The sequence below is a fragment of the Scleropages formosus genome, chromosome 9, assembly GCF_900964775.1.
Source record: "Scleropages formosus chromosome 9, fSclFor1.1, whole genome shotgun sequence".
Classification (NCBI taxonomy): Eukaryota; Metazoa; Chordata; class Actinopteri; order Osteoglossiformes; family Osteoglossidae; genus Scleropages; species Scleropages formosus.
The window spans coordinates 23,379,212-23,397,880 of NC_041814.1; the positions used below are offsets into that span (position 1 = coordinate 23,379,212).

The window sequence follows — 18,669 nt, forward strand, 5'->3', positions numbered from 1 at the left end:
TGGGAAATATTTTTTTAAAAAAAGAATTAAAGATGAGCAGCTGGTTCTCGGGGCGATAGTTTTTTCCCTTTTATTTTGAAGCCTCGGCTGGCGGCGTTCTCGCCTCGCTCTGTGTCTCGCCGCTGAACGTCGCCGGTCTCCCCATGTGCAGCTGTGTCCCAGACAAGGTGACCGGTCCACAAGCGCTGCCCCGTCCTGCCCTCGTGTCATGTGCCTCGCTCTCACTTCTGACCTTTAGAGGAGCTCTCCTCCGGGCCCCTGAGCAGCGACCGCCGTCGGAAGTGTCTCTTGGCTAGTGCCTCCCACCTCTTCTCATAACCTGTCTGTGTCTGTTTGTGGAACAGATGAACGTGCTTTTAACCGCATGACATGAGGTCCCTGTTCTTCTTATCCAAAGTGGCTGACAGTACTAACCCTTTGTACAGTCTGACATTATTTGCAGGAATTATGGGAGGGGCAGTGCTGGTGCCTTACAGTTCCTGGAGTGTGGGGTCGAACCCAGCTTAGTCTGTAATATTTCAGTGTTCTCCCCATGTTGATGTTGGTGTGGGACAGTTGGTAGCATGGTGGTTAGTGCTGCTGTCTGTGGAACGAAAGGTTGCAGGTTCGATCTCCACCTCTGGCTGTAGTACCCTTGAGTGAGGTACTGACCCTGAATTGCTCCACTACAGTTACCCTGCAGTATAAATGGGTAAATAGTTGTAACTAGCTTAATATTGCAAGCTGCTTTGGAGAAAAGCATAAGTTTAATGAATAAATGTTTCTTCCAGGTGCTCTGGTTTCTTCCCACAGTCCAAAGACCTGTTTCAGGTGAACTAGTAACTGCATTGCTCTTAGTGTGCATTTGTGTGAGAGTGATTTCCCTGTGGTTAACTGGATTTTATTGATAGTGAGTGAGTGAGTGAATGATTGAATGCATCAATGAATGAGTACATTATTGAATGAATCAAATGAGTGGGTGGATGAATGAATGAATCAACAAATGAGTGAGTGGATGATTGGGTGAATTAATGATTCAATGAATGAGTGAGTGGATGAGTGATTCAATGAATGAATTGAGTGAGTGAATTGGGGAGTGGATGAGTGGATGAATTGTGGGTAGGAGCATTGCTCATGGCACCCCAGCAGTAGCAGGCAGTTACATTCTGATTAGAAGAGCTGTTAATTTGTAGACTCGTAACCTGAGTAGGCAGCAGGTGGTGTAGCGGTTAGAGACGCCTCCTTTGGAACCTGTGGATCCAGGAGGGATTCTCAGCTTCCGCTGTAGTACCCTTGAATAAGGTACTTACCCTGAATTGCACCAGTCAAAAATTGCCCTGTTGTATAGATGGGTAAAACGGTGCAAATACACTATCTTACACTGTAAGTCATTTTGAAGAAGTGTCTGCCCACTCCAGCCCCAGGAGGGGCCCTGCTGTTGTACCAATGAAAAATATTATTGTCATGTAATTAATTAGCTCAGTTTAGATATAGAACTGTGGAAATGAGGCAAATTGTCATTGGAGGTAAAACTGAGAAATAGCAATGAAGTAGAATGATGTAGGGGGGCACGGTGGCGCAGCAGGTTTTAGCCAGGGCCTCCTGTCTAGTGGCTCTGGGGTTCGAGTCATGTTTGGGGTGTCTTCTGATGGACTGGCGTCCCGTCCTGGGTGTGTCCCCTCCCCCTCCAGTCCTGCGCCCTCTATTGCCAGGTTCGGCTCCGGTTCGTTGCGACCCCGGTTTCTGACTGTGTGTATAGAATGATGTGAACAAGGATGCTTTCTGGGCTTTACAGTTTGCCACAGTTGAGTAAATAACATAGTAAAAACTGAACATACTGTGTTGACTCTCGGTGCACACTGTCAGCAGTGCAGTGTGTACACATGACTTTTTACCACACTGTGCTAAACCAAGCATCAAGACCCAGCATGTTAAGGGTAAAACTTGTCTCTGTGCATCTTCTTCTGGAAGATATCCCACTGTTAATAAAAAAAAAAAAAAGATGATACATTGCCTCTTGAACCTGATGTCTTTCAGTTCTCTTTACCTGTTCACTTCTCTCTCAAACTGATTTCATATCTCCAAAACTCTCAGCTGTTCTTGAGCGGTTTAGGAACTTTGCAAAAACCTGGTAAATTAGCAGGATACCTTTAAAGAGCACTGATTTATTTGTTCCAGTATTGTGCATTAATAATGAAGTACAATGAGAGATGCCAGTACCTATATTACATTAACATTTTTTAATTTAATGGATGCTCTTCTCCAAAACAATGTACATTACAGAGAACTATACAAAAAGTATATCACATCAGCAGAAGGAAAGATTTGGATGCAGACTTGCGATTGTGGAATACAATTAATCTGTCTCATACCGCAGTATAAATTGGTATACATTACATGAGTAGCGTCTTTATCGTTACAGTATCGCTTGTTGATATTCTTAAAAAGGTGCAGTGGAAATGTTGGAAGTCTTAAGTTCAGTGTCAACTTAAGGAGTAATACGTGAACATGGCCTTTTTTTCAAGATGCCTTTACTAAAGGATTACAAAACGCTTAGAGTCACAATTTACAGTAGAGGCAGTTTTTTAAAAAAAAAAAAAAAACGTAACATAACGTGTGTTTTTGAGTGTTCTTGTCCAAGGCGACTCGCAATGACATCGGGGGCCTTTCGATGTGCAGATTTGTGCCAAACCACTTTCTCCTTTGAGTCCCACGATAGAGTTGGGCTTTTTCAAATCCCAGGAGTAGCGTGAGCTCACGTGGGTCTCGGAGGGTTGCGTCCGACTGGTGTTTCCACCTCGACTGCACCAGTTACGTTTCAGGAAGAGTTCAAATGTTTCAGCTGTGCTTGCTGGATCAAATGTGTTTCATCGCCGGGCTCGACCCAAACACCGTCTGGAGATGATTCTTCAGGCCCAGTCTACAGCTGCCGACATCTCTGTGTCCAGGAGGTCTCCTCGGACTAACCGTGTTGGTGGTGGATTTGTGTTTCTTGCAGGTATAGAGGATGGCACAGGTCAAAGTGCAGACTGCAGCCCCGCTGTCTGGGCCCCTCGTGGCTCCCGTCACGCCCCCCGCCGCCATGCCTGGCCCAGGCGCGCTGAATCTGCAGCCCTCTATCAATGGCACAGTTCCAGCCCCGACGCCCGGCTGCCTCAGTCCTGCCGCCGGCTTTGCGGATTCCGCTGTGTCCGCTAATCCACTGGGTGGGTACAGGAAGTGCCCTGGAAACGCATGCCATCCAGACAAACGCTGCCTGTCGGAGACCAGAAAAGACCCCCCACGTGGAGTGCTTGTGGGTGCAGCGTGTGGTTACGGCAGGCCGAGGTGTTTGTGTCCCGTTTCTATCAAAACCAGTACATGTAGGGTTGCCACGGCAACCTTTGCATTCACACTCATTGTGTCACGCTCTTAAATGCCATTTCGGCAGCGTTACAATCATCGTGACTTAAAATGTCCCGGAAAGATGGGGCTCATCGACATGTTCGTCATTCGTGACCTTTGACTCGTGGAAGGCGAGTCTCGGACAAGTTTACGGTCAAAATGTCGGAGCCGAATTCTTCGAAACGCGCTCGTGAATGAGCGGAAGCTCGTCAAGCTCCTTCAAGGCGTAACAGGTGTTTGTAAATAACTGAAAACGGATGTTAGGCCTCCTATGTGGGTCAGTGAGCAGAGGCGCTCATATTGTTCGTAGGCTGTGATATGCAAGCGTGTCACTCGGTAAGTGTGAGCAGGAACCCACCGGTGGCGGAAGCGCGTGGCTGGGTCATCCCTACCAAGCGTTTTCGCTCGCCCGTCAAGAGCGCGAAGAGGTGGCGTTTGAGCTCTCCAGAAGGCCCCAAAGTTGAATTTGGCGGCCAGTAAAATGTCGCGGACGTTGATGCGACGCTGGCGAGAAGTCCGGGGAAAGTTTGTCCGCGACTCCGTCCGGTTCGGCCGTTTTTAGAGTCCACTTGGGTATCGGATCAATGTGAGGTGGGTCTGCACCGGTTCCGTACAAACAGCTCTCTCTCTGTCTGAAGCTTCTCCCCAGGAAAACATGGCAAACCCTAAAGAGAAGACGCCCATGTGTCTGGTGAATGAGTTAGCCCGTTTCAATCGGATCCAGCCGCAGTACAAGCTCCTGAACGAGCGAGGGCCGGCCCACGCCAAGGTAACGGGATGCCGGCTGTCTGTCGTCCTCGTCCCGGTGCGGCACGCACGCACGTGGCTTGTGCTTTGGCCACGAGTATCACACACCTCCTGGTTTTCAGATTAAATACATTCAATATGCTTATTTTTAGCTACCTGCCAAATTGTGAAAATCCTAAAGGAAAGAAATGTTGGAGGCAATTTAAAAAATAAAAAAAATCTTACCCTGACATGTTAAATATGTTTTGGCCAAGGCTACAGTGCTGCTTGAAAGTATGTGAACCCTACAGGGATTGTCCTTTTTCTTATATAAAATATTAAAATAAACTTGTAACATCTAAATCGTAGATTAAATATGAAATCATACAAGTGGAATTGGTCATTACGCACCTATGTCACATGAGGAAGACTTAACATTTCCTGGTAAAACTAAGGGATACAAGGGGTTCACGTAGTTCCAGGCAGCTCTGTATGCATTGGTCTTTTACAGGAATATTCATTCTAACTCTAAATCCTTGATAACTGTCTTTCCTTTAAAGGAATCTTTTTTTTTTTTTGCTAGTTCAGAGTGAGAATTAGTTTCATCTTCAAAGGGTTTATTTCTGACCCAAAACACACTGTTCCGGAAAACATCCAATCATGGTAAATCAAACATCATAACTCCACATCACAATCCCAGCTTAATTATCTGCTGTGTTTTCAAGGTGTTGCCATAATTTTCTAAATTCTAAGATGTCCTTGATGATTGAGCTGCATCCGCAAAGTTGTTACAAATATTTGCATATTGTGAACAGAATAGTAGTTTCTTCCGACAATGAAACAGATGTTATCATAATGTTTCTTGAATATATTGGGAACAAATCGAAGGAAATTCAGATTTAAAGTAAAAAAAAAAAAAAAAAAACTTTTTTTAACAATGAAAGAATTTGGATGAATAAGAAAATTAAAATGTAAATGCTTGACAATCATTTACCTGGCTATACAGCAGCGTATTCTTACTGTATCCGTTTAGGGTAAGTACCTTTCTCGATGAGATAAGAGCAGGAGAGAGGATTGCCTTATTTAACAAATCAGTTGTGTAATCTGATTTAAACATTGGTGCTGTGGCTTTTTGTGAGGGGTTGGAGGCCACTTGTGTGGAACAGAGGTTCACCAAAGCCGACTAAAGTTTAAAAGCTTTTTGTTACTTTTTACTGATTCAAAATCTCAGGCTAAATTTGAATGATTATATGCTTTGTATCTGGTAGGAAATAAAACTTCATGGTTTTTATTTTTTTCTTGTAACATCCTGTAAAACTATTACGCACGTTGTGCCATGCACCTGGACTCATCACCATTGATGTGACCTAGAGTCATTGTGTGTTTTGGGTCTTTTGATATCAGACACCGTGACTTAGGCGACCCGACCGCGGTCAGAAAAATGGTGTCAGAAGTAGGATACCTGCTGAAGCTGCAACCTGTTGAGTGCATTAGAAGCGTTTTCCTCCCAGCACTGATGGAATAGCAGTCCTTTTATTCTTGGTTGTTGAGCATGGAGGCCGAATCCCAAAAACTTTACAACTATCTACGTTTCATACTGCTCTGAGGTTATGCACTTCTGTGAATATGCACTTTAAACATTTTTAACTTAGCAACCATTTCTTATAATTGAAATTAATGTGACCCTTTTGTCTGCTCAGATGGACTATTCAGCAGTTTGTTTTTTGGACAGAATTTAATCTTATTACGGAATGTAACAGTTTTCTTATGTTGATTTTGTTTTTGTGTTTTCCATTCAGTTTTGTTAAATTAAGAATACTTTTGACATTAGTTTGTACTACATTACAGTTTTTAGAAAAATATTCCACATTCTTGAAATTAGCAAATTTTAGCACCAGATTCCAAGTGCTGCATATTCCAGTACCTTTTAGGATCTGATGCTTTCTAGAACGTTTTAGTACTTTCTAGAATATTCTAGTGCCTTATAGAATCTTGTAATGGTTGTAAAGTACCAAACTAAAATTGTCACTCTAGAGGAACGAGTAGTATTTTTTGTAATCAGTAAACTTTAATTAATCAATGCAAAAATTGACATAACTAAGAACTTTGTACAACTATGTAGCGTTGCGTTATGCCATTGCCATGGTAACTTGGAATATCTGTAACTCAGGTACTTGGCATTGATTGACCTCCACGTGGCTGGTCTGTGTGAGACTTTCGGGTGACATCATGAAGCATCTGGACGCCATGTCCGTGTCCCTGTCATCTGCGCAGATCTTCACCGTGCAGCTGACCCTCGGGGACCAGGTCTGGGAGGCGGAGGGAACCAGCATCAAGAAGGCCCAGCACTCAACGGCGTCCAAGGCCCTGGCAGAAAGCACCCTCCCCAGACCTTCACCACGCTCACCCAAGGTGGACATCAACAGCAACCCAGGTATCATGAGGAGCCGTTAAAAGGCTCAAACAGAATGGGATTCTTTGCTGGTTTTTCTCCTCGCTCACTTTTCCTAAACATTCTTAAAACTGTCAAGATATTTACTGTATCATTGTAGGGTAAGTAGGAGAATGGCTTTGCCCACTACACTGCTATAGATAGATAACTTTATTGATCTCTAAGGAAATTGCACATGTGTATCCTAATGTGTGTTTCCATCTGAAGTGCCCTGTGTGGCTTATGGCTGTACTTGCTTACCCAGATGGAATGTCCTCAAAGAGTTTGACTGAAATAGCTTTTCTCGGGTACAATAACAGCGTCTTCCTGGGCATTGACCTAGAAGCCACTTGGTTAATGTCCCAGCATGTTTTGTCCCACGCTGACTTCCCCTCACTCGTATTTCAGTTCAGTTCAATTAAATTTATTTTTATGTATTTCATGAAAGAAAATTATTTAATTATTTATTTTAATTTTTTCAATGTATTTTTATTTATTTCTTGTATTTTTATCTGTGTTTTCCTGAATAAGGAGGAACCAGGCTGGAAGTAACTGGCTTTGATGTGAACCAGCAGTTTTATCACAATGTTGTAATTTTGTATGATTATGGTTTTTATTCTAATGATTTTTATCACCAGTTCCCTGTGAGCCATGATGACATTAGAAAAGATTTAGGTAATATTACGGAAGTTCCACACATTCATAACATCTAATAACAAAAGAATGTTTATTTGGTTTGCAAAAATCAAAAATCCAAATCCCAGTCAGAGCCCTTTTGTGTGCTAATCAATTTAAATGTTTATGAATGAATGAATAAATGGCTCTTTATTAATCCCAGAGGAAAATTCAATTCAGTTTACACAGTGGACCCAATACAACACAGGATCACGTATAACGTGATTGTATTTGCGCATTATATTTTGCGTTGGAGGTCCGTTGCTACTCTTCATGGTGTTTCAGGTAAGTGTAGTTGTTTTGCTACCGCGTTTTCCCGACGCGCATTCCTGTTGTGTAGGTGTGCGGATTGATAGACACAATCGGTTGTGTGTCTGTGTAGTGGTGCATGGCACTGTAATTAATTTGTTTGTTAAATAGTATTTAGTGGTTTGTTAGGGCGCGCGTCCTCCGGAACATTTCTGTGTCCCGTAGCGGGGAGTGGGCGTGACTCCGTGGATCGATTAATCGCATATGTTTGGTTTTTTTGTTTTGGTCGCCATTGTTGGAGTAGTTTCGATTTCAATTAGGAATCTCAGCTGGTAGGCGTTTAGCCCGGTTTAAATAGCGGCTGGTGATCCGTAGCGGCAGCCTCCCGGTGCGAAGACTCGGGAGTTTACCTGTGGGAGTCCACCGAGAAAGACCACCGGTACAGTTGTCCGCAAGGGATCGTGCATCCAACATGTCGACCATCAAAGTCTTCTACGATAAGCGAGCCGTGCGACTTAACCACCATGTGAGACCTGGGCGCTCTCGCTGCTACAGTAACCTGATCTATCCTTACCTGTCAAACCCTCCATCTTACTTTAATTTCTCCATGGGATTCTGGAACTGCCAGTCTGCTGTTAGAAAGGCTGACTTCATACCAGCCTACGCCTCCCATCTCTCACTGGACCTCCTGGCTCTAACTGAAACCTGGATCACCCCAGACAACTCAGCCACACCTGCAGCACTCTCCACTACCTACTCCTTCTCTCACACCCCTTGTTCCTCCGGCAGAGGTGGAGGCACAGGCCTGCTCATCTCTCCCCGGTGGGAATACTCTATTCTTTCTCTTCACTTGCATGATCTGTTCTCATTTGAATGGCATGCTGTCTCCATCACTGCTCCAGCCACTCTTGTTGTGGTTGTTCTTTATCGCTGTCCTAGCCCTCTTGGCCTCTTCTTGGATGACTTTGACATCTTCTTGAGCTCTCTGCCAGGAGACAACACTCCGTTGATTCTCCTGGGTGACTTCAACCTGCATGTAGACGACATTCATGCAAGCGGCCTTCTGTTGCTCCTACAGTCCTTTGACCTTTCCCTGTCCCAATCCTCTGCTACTCACAAAGCAGGCAATTGTCTTGGCCTTGCATTTTCCCGTAACTATGGCTGTCCCGTCCTCTTTGTCACTCCACTGCATGTCTCTGACCACTTCTTCATTTCCTTTCAACCCTGCCTCAGCACTAATTCCTCGCCTCTTTCTGCACCTGTTGTCACCTTTCGCCACAACTTAAAATCTCTCACCTTCCTGCTTTGCCTCTGCTACTCTGTCCGCTCTCCCTTCTGCTGCACAATTCTTGGATCTATCTACAGATGATGCCACTAACACTTTCCTCTCTGCCCTGTCTTCCACCCTTGACGCTCTCTGTTCTCTGTCTTCTAGACCAGCACGCCCCATTGCTACCCCATGGCTGACTGATATGATACATGCTAACAGGACCAAACTGTGGGCTGCAGAACGAAGATGGCGTAAATCCAAAACTCCATCGGACCTGGATTCCTACCAGTTGCTCTTAGCTGCTTTTCATGCTGCTGTCTCTTCAGCTAAAACCTCCGTTTTCCACAGCAAAGTACAGTCTGCATCTAGAAAAACCACACAGACTCTTTGCCACCTTCTCATTCCTTCTGTGTCCCCCACCACCTCCTCCTCCCTCTTCTCTTGTTGCTGATGACTTTGCTTTGTTTTTCAGAGACAAAGTCAAAGCAATCACTGACAAGTTCTCAGCATCAACATGCCCGGTTCGCGCCGGACCTTCCTGCGAAGCTATCCTCTCCAAATTCAAGCCGCTCTCCGAATCATCTGAAATCTCTGACCTCCTGAAATTGTGCAGAGCCACCACCTGCTTGATCCGATCCCATCGTCACTCCTACAGAACATTTCCCCGCAACAATCCACCTTCATCTCTAAGATCATCAACTCCTTGCTCTCCTCTGGCTGTTTCCCAGCTGCCTTCAAAACCGCTCTAATTTCACTTCTGTTAAAAAAAACCCTCCCTAGACCCCAGTCTGGTTGAAAATGACAGACCGGTCTCTCTCCTCTCCTTCCTGTCTAAAACCCTAGAGCGGGCAGCCTGTGATCAACTGTCTGACTTCCTCACCCGGAATCATCTCCTCAATGGTTATCAGTCTGGTTTCAAAGTTGGTAACTCCACTGAGATGGCCTTTCTGGCAGTGTCTGATGCTGTCCAAGCTGATTGAGCCGCCTCCCTCTCCTCGGTCCTCATCCTCCTCAGTCTGTCTGCAGCATTGGACACCGGATTCTACTCTCTTCTCTTAATCAGCTTCGGATCAAAGGTGCGGCACTAAGATGGTTATGAGTCCTACCTATCTGACAAATCCTATCAAGTGGTCTGGCGGAGCTCTCGTTCTTCTCCTCTGCCTCTCTCAACCGGTGTCCCGCAGGGCTCGGTATTGGGTCCTCCTCTTTTCTCGATCTACACCTCCTCCCTTGGTTTGGTGATAGTCTCCCATGGATTCAAATACCACTGTTATGCTGATGATACCCAGCTCTTCCTCTCCTTTCCACGTGGTGCGTCAGACATATCCGCATGCATTGCTGCCTGCCTGTCGGACATCTCTTCATGGATTTCTGATTACCACCTCCAACTCAACCTCTCCAAAACAGAGATTCTTCACCTCCCAGCTGGCCTGCCTTCCTGTCACGCTCTATCGATCAAACTGGACAACTCACTCATTTCGCCTCCCTCCTTGGCTAAGAGTCTGGGAGTAACGATTGACACGAGTCTGTCTTTTTCTCAGCACATCGAAGCCACAACCCGGCCCTGCAGATACATCCTGCATAATATTCATAGGATCCGTCCTTACCTCACAATTAACTCTGCCCAACTACTTGTCCAGGCCATGGTGACGTTCCGTCTGGAGTACTGCAACTCTCTCCTGTGTGGCCTTCCTGCTACTGCCATCAAACCTCTGCAGCTATTACAGAATGCTGCTGCACGAGTTGTTTGATTTGTCAAAGCATTCCCATGTATCTCCTCTACTCATCTCTCTGCACTGGCTTCCTATAGCTGCCCGAATCAAATTCAAGACCCTGGTTATTGTCTACAAATGCATCAATAGAACTGCTTCCAGCTATTTACAGGACTTGATCAACCGCTACACCCCAGCCAGACCCCTTTGCTCATCTATTTTTGCTCATTTGGTGGTCCTGCTCACGAAAAGTAAAGCACGGAGGTCCTCGGTTCTGGCTCCGTTGTGGTGGAATGACCCCCCCCTCACTCAGAACTGCTGAAACTCTGTTTACATTCAAGAAGGGTCTGAAAACTCACCTTTTCCGGACCTATTTCACCCAAGATCTCTCCAGCTCATGTACGGTATAAATGTTCATACACTGTAACTTCATGAGCATCCCCAGATAAGCCTTTATTCAGCCGCTACTCCGGCATTGTATGTGATTGTTTGCGTGTCTTATAATATTTAAAAAAAAAAAAAAATGGTAGGAGGCTATCAGGATTTGTCTATCCTGCGTTTTATGCACCTACTTGAACGATGAACGTCGGTGCAGCAAGTGGAAGGTAACAAACTAGGTTTGCTTGAGAGCCACATGTCTGCAGCCTTGTCTCTTAATGTAATGCATAAATTGTACTTTTGGTGAGATGTACGTTGCTTTGGACAAAAGCATCTGCTAAATGAATAAATGTAAATAATGTACTCAGAGATTGGACCCCAGTTTTTTTTTTTTTTTTTTCTCCCCCGATCAATTCTACAGGCTTCAAATCTGGGTGGTTCCCAAATACATTTCCGAAAGTCGAAAGGTCAAGTTATTTGCATTTATTCGTTATCTGATGCTTTTCTTCAAAGTGACTTAGAATGTTCAGGTTATAATTATCACAAGTTTACAATTTTTTACCCATTTATGCAGCTAAGTAATTTTACTAGCATAATTTAGCATAAATATCTTGCTGAAGGGTACTACAGCCAGAGGGGGAAATCAAATCTGCGACCTTTGGGTCCAAAGGCAGCAGTTCGAACCACTACACTACCAGCTGTCTTAGTGCAGTATAGTTATTAATTCAACAGACCTATGGTGAAAATCTTTAATAAAAAAAAAAAAAGAAAAAGTTGACATATTGTGAAAACCCTTTTGAACGAAACCTAGCAGACCGGTCGTTTGATTTGCTTCCATATCTTGCTACAAAAGAATGCCGCGTTGACTCGCTGATTAACGCTTTGAAGATGTGACTTATTAGCAAAGTCTGCCAAATAAAACGTCTTTGTCGTTAAATAGCCCTATAGCAATAATACTGTAGCATTTAATGTTACAGAACTTATCACAATTGTGGAAACGCTGGTTCATTACATTGTGGTTCATCAGTAAAAACAAGAATTGTTGAATTGCACTTTATTAGTGTTATTAGTAATGACGAAGCATGAACGCTGCGACGTATCAATTATTGTCGTTCACACACTTGTGCGGACTGTTGCTTTTACTTACATTCACCTTCTCTCGGCAGCAAGCTGGACTTAAAGTTTCCACGGCCTACGTCAAAAGCGGAAAGTCGTTACAACACGGACTCACTTATAAGGCAACATGAAAGTTTGGAGTCCGCCATCCGCCTAATGTCGACGCTTCTGTGTGTGTGTGTGTGTGTGTGTGTGTGTGTGTGTGTGTGTGTGTGTGTGCATTTCTTCCAGATTTCACCCCACACCACCCTTGTGCAAAGTCCAGGACCTTAACCCTGATCCAGCGTTATGACATGGTTTTGTTGTAATATGTGCAACACTAGTTTGTATTTCATGAACTTTGACAGTGTGAGTTTTTATATTTACAAGGTGACCGGCTTCATTAGACTCATTGTTCAGTTAACTTTTTATTTCGAGAAATTCGAGATTTTCCTAGAATATCGTTACAGTGGGCCGAGTAGGTAAATGAACAGAAATAATAAAAGACGGTCGCCCGTTGGTCGAACTAGAACCGGGATGGTGTTATATTGCAGAGTCGAGATGCAGCCTGGCATTCCTTCGCGGTGTGTGTCCCAGGCTGTCGGTGGGATAAGAGCTACCGATGGTCCAGGTGCGCAGGACGGCCAAGGGGAGATGTGATCCCTTGTGATGGATCTCATTTAAAAGTGGACAGTTCCTGGAATAAAGGCAGTGTTTGCTTGAATCCCTCCTCGTTTGACCTGATTTAATAACTTTGCTGTTACCCCCTAGGTGTGCAGCGGAGGAATCTCTGAATTCAGTGAAACAGACAACTAAGAGCAGAGCTTCACCATCGTGCTTAGTGAGCCAGTGTCACAATTAGGGACAGCTAGTAGGGTGGTTAGCGCTGCTGCATTTGGACCCACAGGCTGCAGGTTCACTTCTCACCTCCAGCTGTAGTACCCTTGAGCAAGTTACTTACCCTAAAATTACCCAGCTGTATAAATGGGTAAATAATTGTAAGTTGCTTTGGAGAAAAGCATCAGCTAAATGAATAAATGTGAGGAGAAGGCTGTAAAGCATGTTTGATTTCTTCCTCCGTCAGACTGTCCTTAAGTGTTTTGCTCTGTGGACCGTCTTGATACCGAGAGAACTTGTTACAGAGGTGGAGTGACTGACCAGGATGCTGGTGTCCTGCAGGCAGCATCACCCCCACCGTGGAGCTCAATGGCCTGGCCATGAAGAGAGGGGAGCCGGCTATCTACAGACCACTGGACCCGAAACCCATGCCCAACTACAGAGCCAACTACAACTTCAGAGGAATGTTTAACCAGAGGTGAGTCCGCTCCTCTGGGCCGGGCGCTGCCCGGGGACTGTGTCGCTCTGGCATTTGGCGGCTTCCAGAACTTTTAATGGTTCACATGAAACTTTACCTGTACTGAGAAGTTTCTTCTTGATAAATAGAGCCCTGCAACCCTGGCTTGGACAAGGGGTTAACAGCAATGAGTGAGTAAGTGGGAATAAGACTTTTTTTTCTCTTGTTTTATCCCTTTATTTAGATTTTAACTCTAATGATTGCCATTGTACTTTAATTATTGCAAAAGGTATCATTCCTTTCTGAAAGGAAAAGCTTGGAATTTTGCCGAGCAAATCCTTCGTAATTGTGCCGTTTACATTGTATCCCAGCAAAAGAAATGTGACTGCAAGTAAGTCATCCTTCAGGGTCCTCATCATGTGGCAGGATCACAGAAGGAGTCTTATTCAGTCTGCAGTGTATGGACTATGGACTGTGGACACCGAAAGCCCTAAGGCAGAGGCCAGCGCTTGGTGTGTGCAATGAGTTTCCGACAGGGGTACCGTTCGTGCGATTGACTCGGGAACAGATTTGCACCGGGAACATCGGGTCAGTGTGACGGTATGGAGTGTGTTGTGCGTCCTCAGGATGTACGCTGAGTTTTTTTGATGACCTGTCTGCTGTCATGTGGGATTCCAGTGATGGGCTCATTCACTGCCATATTCTTTAACACTGTGTGAATTTACACTGCAGGCACCTTGTCCAGCAGGACAGTATTGAGCTGAAGGACAGCTATCACCTTGCATTTACGTTTATTCATATAGCAGATGTTTTTCTCCAAAGCAGCTTCCAATGAACTCTGTGTAGTGTTGAGAGCACACACACCTTATTCACCAAGGTGACTTACATTGCTAGATTCACTACTTACACTGGGTCACTCATTCATACATCAGTGGAACACACACACACACTGTCTCTCTCTCTGTCACTCACACACTATGGGTGAACCTGAACAGCATGTTTTTGGACTGTGGGAGGAAACCAGAGCACCCGGGGAAACCCACGCAGACATAGGAAGAATATGCAAAGTTCACACAGGCTGAGCGGGGATCGAACCCATCTCCTCTCACGTTCACCCAGGCACTGTGAGATGACTACACTACTTGCTGTACCACCATGTTGCCGGCACTTCTTGCATTTCTCTCAATTTGTAATCACTGCCTTTCGTCTGATTATTCATTTAAATGTCTGATTATTTCAGTATGCAAGGAATATGAGAAAGAAATATGCGTGCAGCTTTTAAATATAGTTTCATTGATAAGATTCTAAGACATTCAGTGGTAATCCATACACACACACACACACACACTGACTGAAACCGCTTGTCCCAAGTGGGGTCATGGCAAACCGGAGCCTAACCCAACAACACAGGGCGCACGGCTGGAGGGGTAGGGGACCCACCCAGGACAGGACGCCAGTCCGTCCCAAGGCACCCCAGGCGGAACTTGAACCCCAAACCCACCAGAGAGCAGGACCTGGCCAAACCCGCTGCGCCACCACGCTCACCTCTACGGTAATCCTCACATCTAACATGTTTTGCATCTGCGTTCTTGCACTGCTTTGTAATTTTGTTACAGTTATGAGAGTGACATCTGTAATCTTTGTTGCTTTTGTGATCCCAGGTACAGTGTTAAAAATTGTAGGTAGACCTTTACATTTACAGTATTAACTAAGTTTAAATTACTAACCCAAAAGTCGATAGCATTATTATATTGCAAGAGTTCTTACCCTGGGGTACAAGGGATTTCAGGAGGTCCTTAAATCACAGGCTTGCTTTGAAAGTATCACAAAGTAAACATTTACATTAATCTGACACTTTTCTCCAAAGCAGCTTACAATTATTTACCCATTTACACAGCTGGGTAATTTTTTGTTATACCTTGCTTAAGGCTACTGCAGACAGAGGTGGGAATCAAACCTGCAACCTTTGGATCCAAAGATAGTAACATTAACCACTACGCTACCAGCTGTCACCTTTAAGTTAAGGTTAAAAATAAAGTTACTCTCCTATTAATGTCAGTGACATCATTCAAAGGTATTCGAGTTTCGGTTAAATTTAGTGTACTATTTTCTCCAAAATAATTTTTTCAATTTTTTTCTAGGAGGGGTTTTTAGCTTTACATCAGATTCCGGAAGGGGTCTGTGCGCTTTGTGCTTCCCCCCCCATGTGGAAACACGAAGAAGAATTCTGATTGCAGTCCAGTGAACAAACACAGGGAGGCAGCGAAGGCTTATTTAAAAGTGTGCGTCTACCCTGAGGGCCACACACGCCTCTTCGTCTATTTTCTTCCCTTCGCTTTCAGTCGGCGTCGTGTTTTCCTTAGAGACTCCGAGCCGAAACCGGAGAGGACGCGGAATTTACCGTGGAAACGCTGCTTATGAACTTTGCGCGCCGGCGTTTACGGAGCGTGCTTTCGTGGCCGAGGTCCCGGAAATGAGACTTTAGGCAGCGTAAGACTCGTGACCGAGTTGTGACGCAAAGTACATAACTTAATTTTCCGCTTTGCGCGAATACTCCGTGTCTTGCAGCTCTCCCGCTGAGTGTCGCACAGTTTCAAAGGAGTCTCTTGCTTCCCGTTTGGTGTGTCTTACGCGCAAAAACGTAGGAAACCCTGAAGGAGAACGGCGGTTTATGTCACTTGCGCACTAAGATTTGCGTCCGCACACGTCCCTCGCAGCGTGGTGACGCTGGGGGTTCGGCCGGTGCCCGCTGCGTGGCGGGTCTGGGGTTCGAGCCCTGCTTGCGGTGCCTTGCAGCGGACCGGCGTCCCATCCCGGGCGTGTCCCCTCCTCCGGCACCCTGCGTTGCCGGGTAAGGCTCCGGTGAGCCGGGACGAGCGGTTGTCGATGTTGGATGGACGTCGCTCGCATGTGTGTCCGTCGTCACGGAGAGGACAAACATGCAGAACGTGAGCTTTGCCTGTGGACTTGATCAATGGAGGCAAAAGTGGGATTGTTTGGAATGAAGGCTCCAGGCATTGGGATGAGGATCCCCTGCTGGTGACGGGATGCTGAGGTTGAGGATTTTGCAGTCCTGTGGGCTCCAGTGGAGACTCTTAAAGATCTTCAGTCAATACCCATATGTGTGTGGCTCTCCTGACCTATAATGCACCGTCCACGGGGAACCGGCTCAGTGACACACAGGCATTACTGACTGAATGGTATTTGCCAGTTTTGTGCGCATTCTTGGATGTCATCACTGAGGAAATCACAAAGTTTGATTTAAGAATTCAGGAAATGAAAGCACTTGGCCGTAACAGGGCTGTCGGCCCTGTTTAATCACAGCCGGTTTCACAGGTTGGACTCAGTGGGTGTTGGTATAGAACGGGAAGTTAATCGAAAATTTAAAATAAAATTAAAAAAAATGGTGATCATTTAAGATTCCTTCTCTGAACGTTTTATGAATGACACCTGATGCAGACTGTTAAGCACCACTGTTGCTAGAAGCATATTTAGGACTGGAGATAACAGGTTGACATTAGATGGATGGAGCAGACACCATTTCTTATTATTTATTCACCTATTTGATGTTTTTTTCTCCACAGTGGCTTGTCACGTTAGCTTTGTTCACTAAGCTAATTACAGTGATTTACCCATTTAGATAGGTGGGTAATTTTTACTAGAATGATTGAGGACTAACACTTTGAGCAAGACTATTAGGGAAGCAGGGGGGATTCGAACCCAGGTCCTTCAAGTCAACGGATACTGTGCTAACCGCTGCACCACCTTCTGCCCCCGTGAGCTGACCGGGGCTGCCCGCTGGCTTGGGGGAGCCACTTCCCCCATCTGGCCCACCCACACCACACGGGCTGGAGGGAGGACTTGTGTTCCATGAAGCTGGAACTCGGAATTCCGGAGGGATTCCACCTTTGCCGGTTCCGTGGGCTCGGCGGTAACATTATGTCAGCTCAGCTGGAATAATAATGCCGATGGCTATCTGGGGCTTGCTCTCCGGCGCTCTTTCCTGGTGCGATATTGAGCGAGCCTTGCCGCGCAAGAGCGCGCTTCCGCTCAGGCCAGACGCGGAATAGCTGCCCCGGCAAGCGAAACGGAAAGTTGCGTCAGCGCACTGAATTCACCTTGCCCTTCTGATAAGCTGTGGCGGTGCCGTACGAGGTACCGAGGAGGAAATGTTGCTCGTAGTTTGTTTTTTAAAATCTTCTTTAACCACTATTTAAAATGTTATCCTTTTTCTCATTATTTCCTTTGTGGTATTTATTTTCAAAAGCAAATAAAAACATACATGAATAAAATTATGTGAAAAAACAAACTGAACACTAATTGTATAAGGTGTAATGATCTTTTTATATATTATAGTAATCTCAATTTATGTATTACGGTTATCCTTATTATAATAATTATAAGGGAAAGAAGGGAGAGCTGGTAGCATAGTGGTTAGAACTGCTCCTTTGGACCGAAAGGTTGCGGGTTTGACTCTCTCCTCTGGCTGTAGTACCCTCTACCAAAGTACTTACCCTAAAATTGCTGCGGTGAAATTACCACACTGTAGAAAAGGGTAAATAAATAGCTGAACATTGTAAGTTACTTTGGAGAGAAGTCTCAGATAAATGTAAAAGAATAAAATTAATTGTGTAAGATTTAATACTTTTATGTATTAAACGTATCCACGAGGAACACAAAAGGCGGGACACTGAATAATCATCTTGAGGCTGCTACGCAGGAGGCCATGAGTAAGCTGGACAAAATGTCAGCTAGTGTGAGTATCCATTATTTATTATTGCACTGGCTCCTCAGTTTACAAATGGTCAGGTTCTGAATATTCAAGAATATAATATTTTTGTCCACAGTTTTACCTAGTTTAATGGGGTTTGGGGGGCAGCACAGTGGCACAGCGAGTAGCGTTGTTGTCTCAGCACCTGGGTGGTGCGAGAGGATGTAGGTTCGATCCCTGCTCAGTCTGTGTGGTGTTTCCATGTTGTCCCGTGTCTGCGTGGGTTTCCTCCAGGTGCTCTGGTTTCCTCCCATAGTCCAAAGACATACTGTTCAGGTTCCCCCACAGTGTGTGAGTGACAGAAAGAGTGTGTTCCACTGATGTATGGATGAGTGACCCATTGTAAGTAGTGTATTTAGCAGTGTAAGTCACCCTAGTGAATAAGGTGTGTGGGCTCATAACACTACATAGACACTTCACGCACAGAACCGCTTGTCCCATACGGGGAACCGGAGCCAACCCGGTAACACAGGGCGTAAGGCCGGAGGGGACACACCAAGGACGGGACACCAGTCCATCGCAAGGCACCCCAAATGGGACTCGAACCCCAGACCCACCGGAGAGCAGGACCCGGTCCAACCCACTGCGCCACCGCACCACTCCCACTACGTAGACTTTATTGGAAATCACTTTGGAGAAAAGTGTCTGCTACATAAATAAACGTAGATGTATTCTATACATATTTCTCACATGAAGAATAAATAT

The 18,669-nt window shown here is 45.2% G+C and overlaps 1 protein-coding gene across 10 annotated transcripts in view; it reads left to right on the forward strand.

The window, feature by feature from the left end:
- Nucleotides 1-18,669, forward strand: part of stau2 (staufen double-stranded RNA binding protein 2) — a 100,010-nt gene that overhangs the window by 1,307 nt on the left and 80,034 nt on the right. For 5 of the 10 annotated variants that reach the window (XM_029254743.1, XM_029254745.1, XM_029254750.1 and 2 more), the window contains exons 2-6: nucleotides 2,978-3,185; nucleotides 4,002-4,132; nucleotides 6,364-6,523; nucleotides 13,079-13,214; nucleotides 13,343-13,384. In XM_029254743.1, the coding sequence (XP_029110576.1) occupies nucleotides 2,987-3,185; nucleotides 4,002-4,132; nucleotides 6,364-6,523; nucleotides 13,079-13,214; nucleotides 13,343-13,384 (668 nt within the window). In that variant the 5' untranslated portion in view covers nucleotides 2,978-2,986. The remainder of the gene's footprint in view (nucleotides 1-2,977; nucleotides 3,186-4,001; nucleotides 4,133-6,363; nucleotides 6,524-13,078; nucleotides 13,215-13,342; nucleotides 13,385-18,669) is intronic. The other 5 variants (XM_029254746.1, XM_029254748.1, XM_029254752.1 and 2 more) reach the window with 1 other exon arrangement.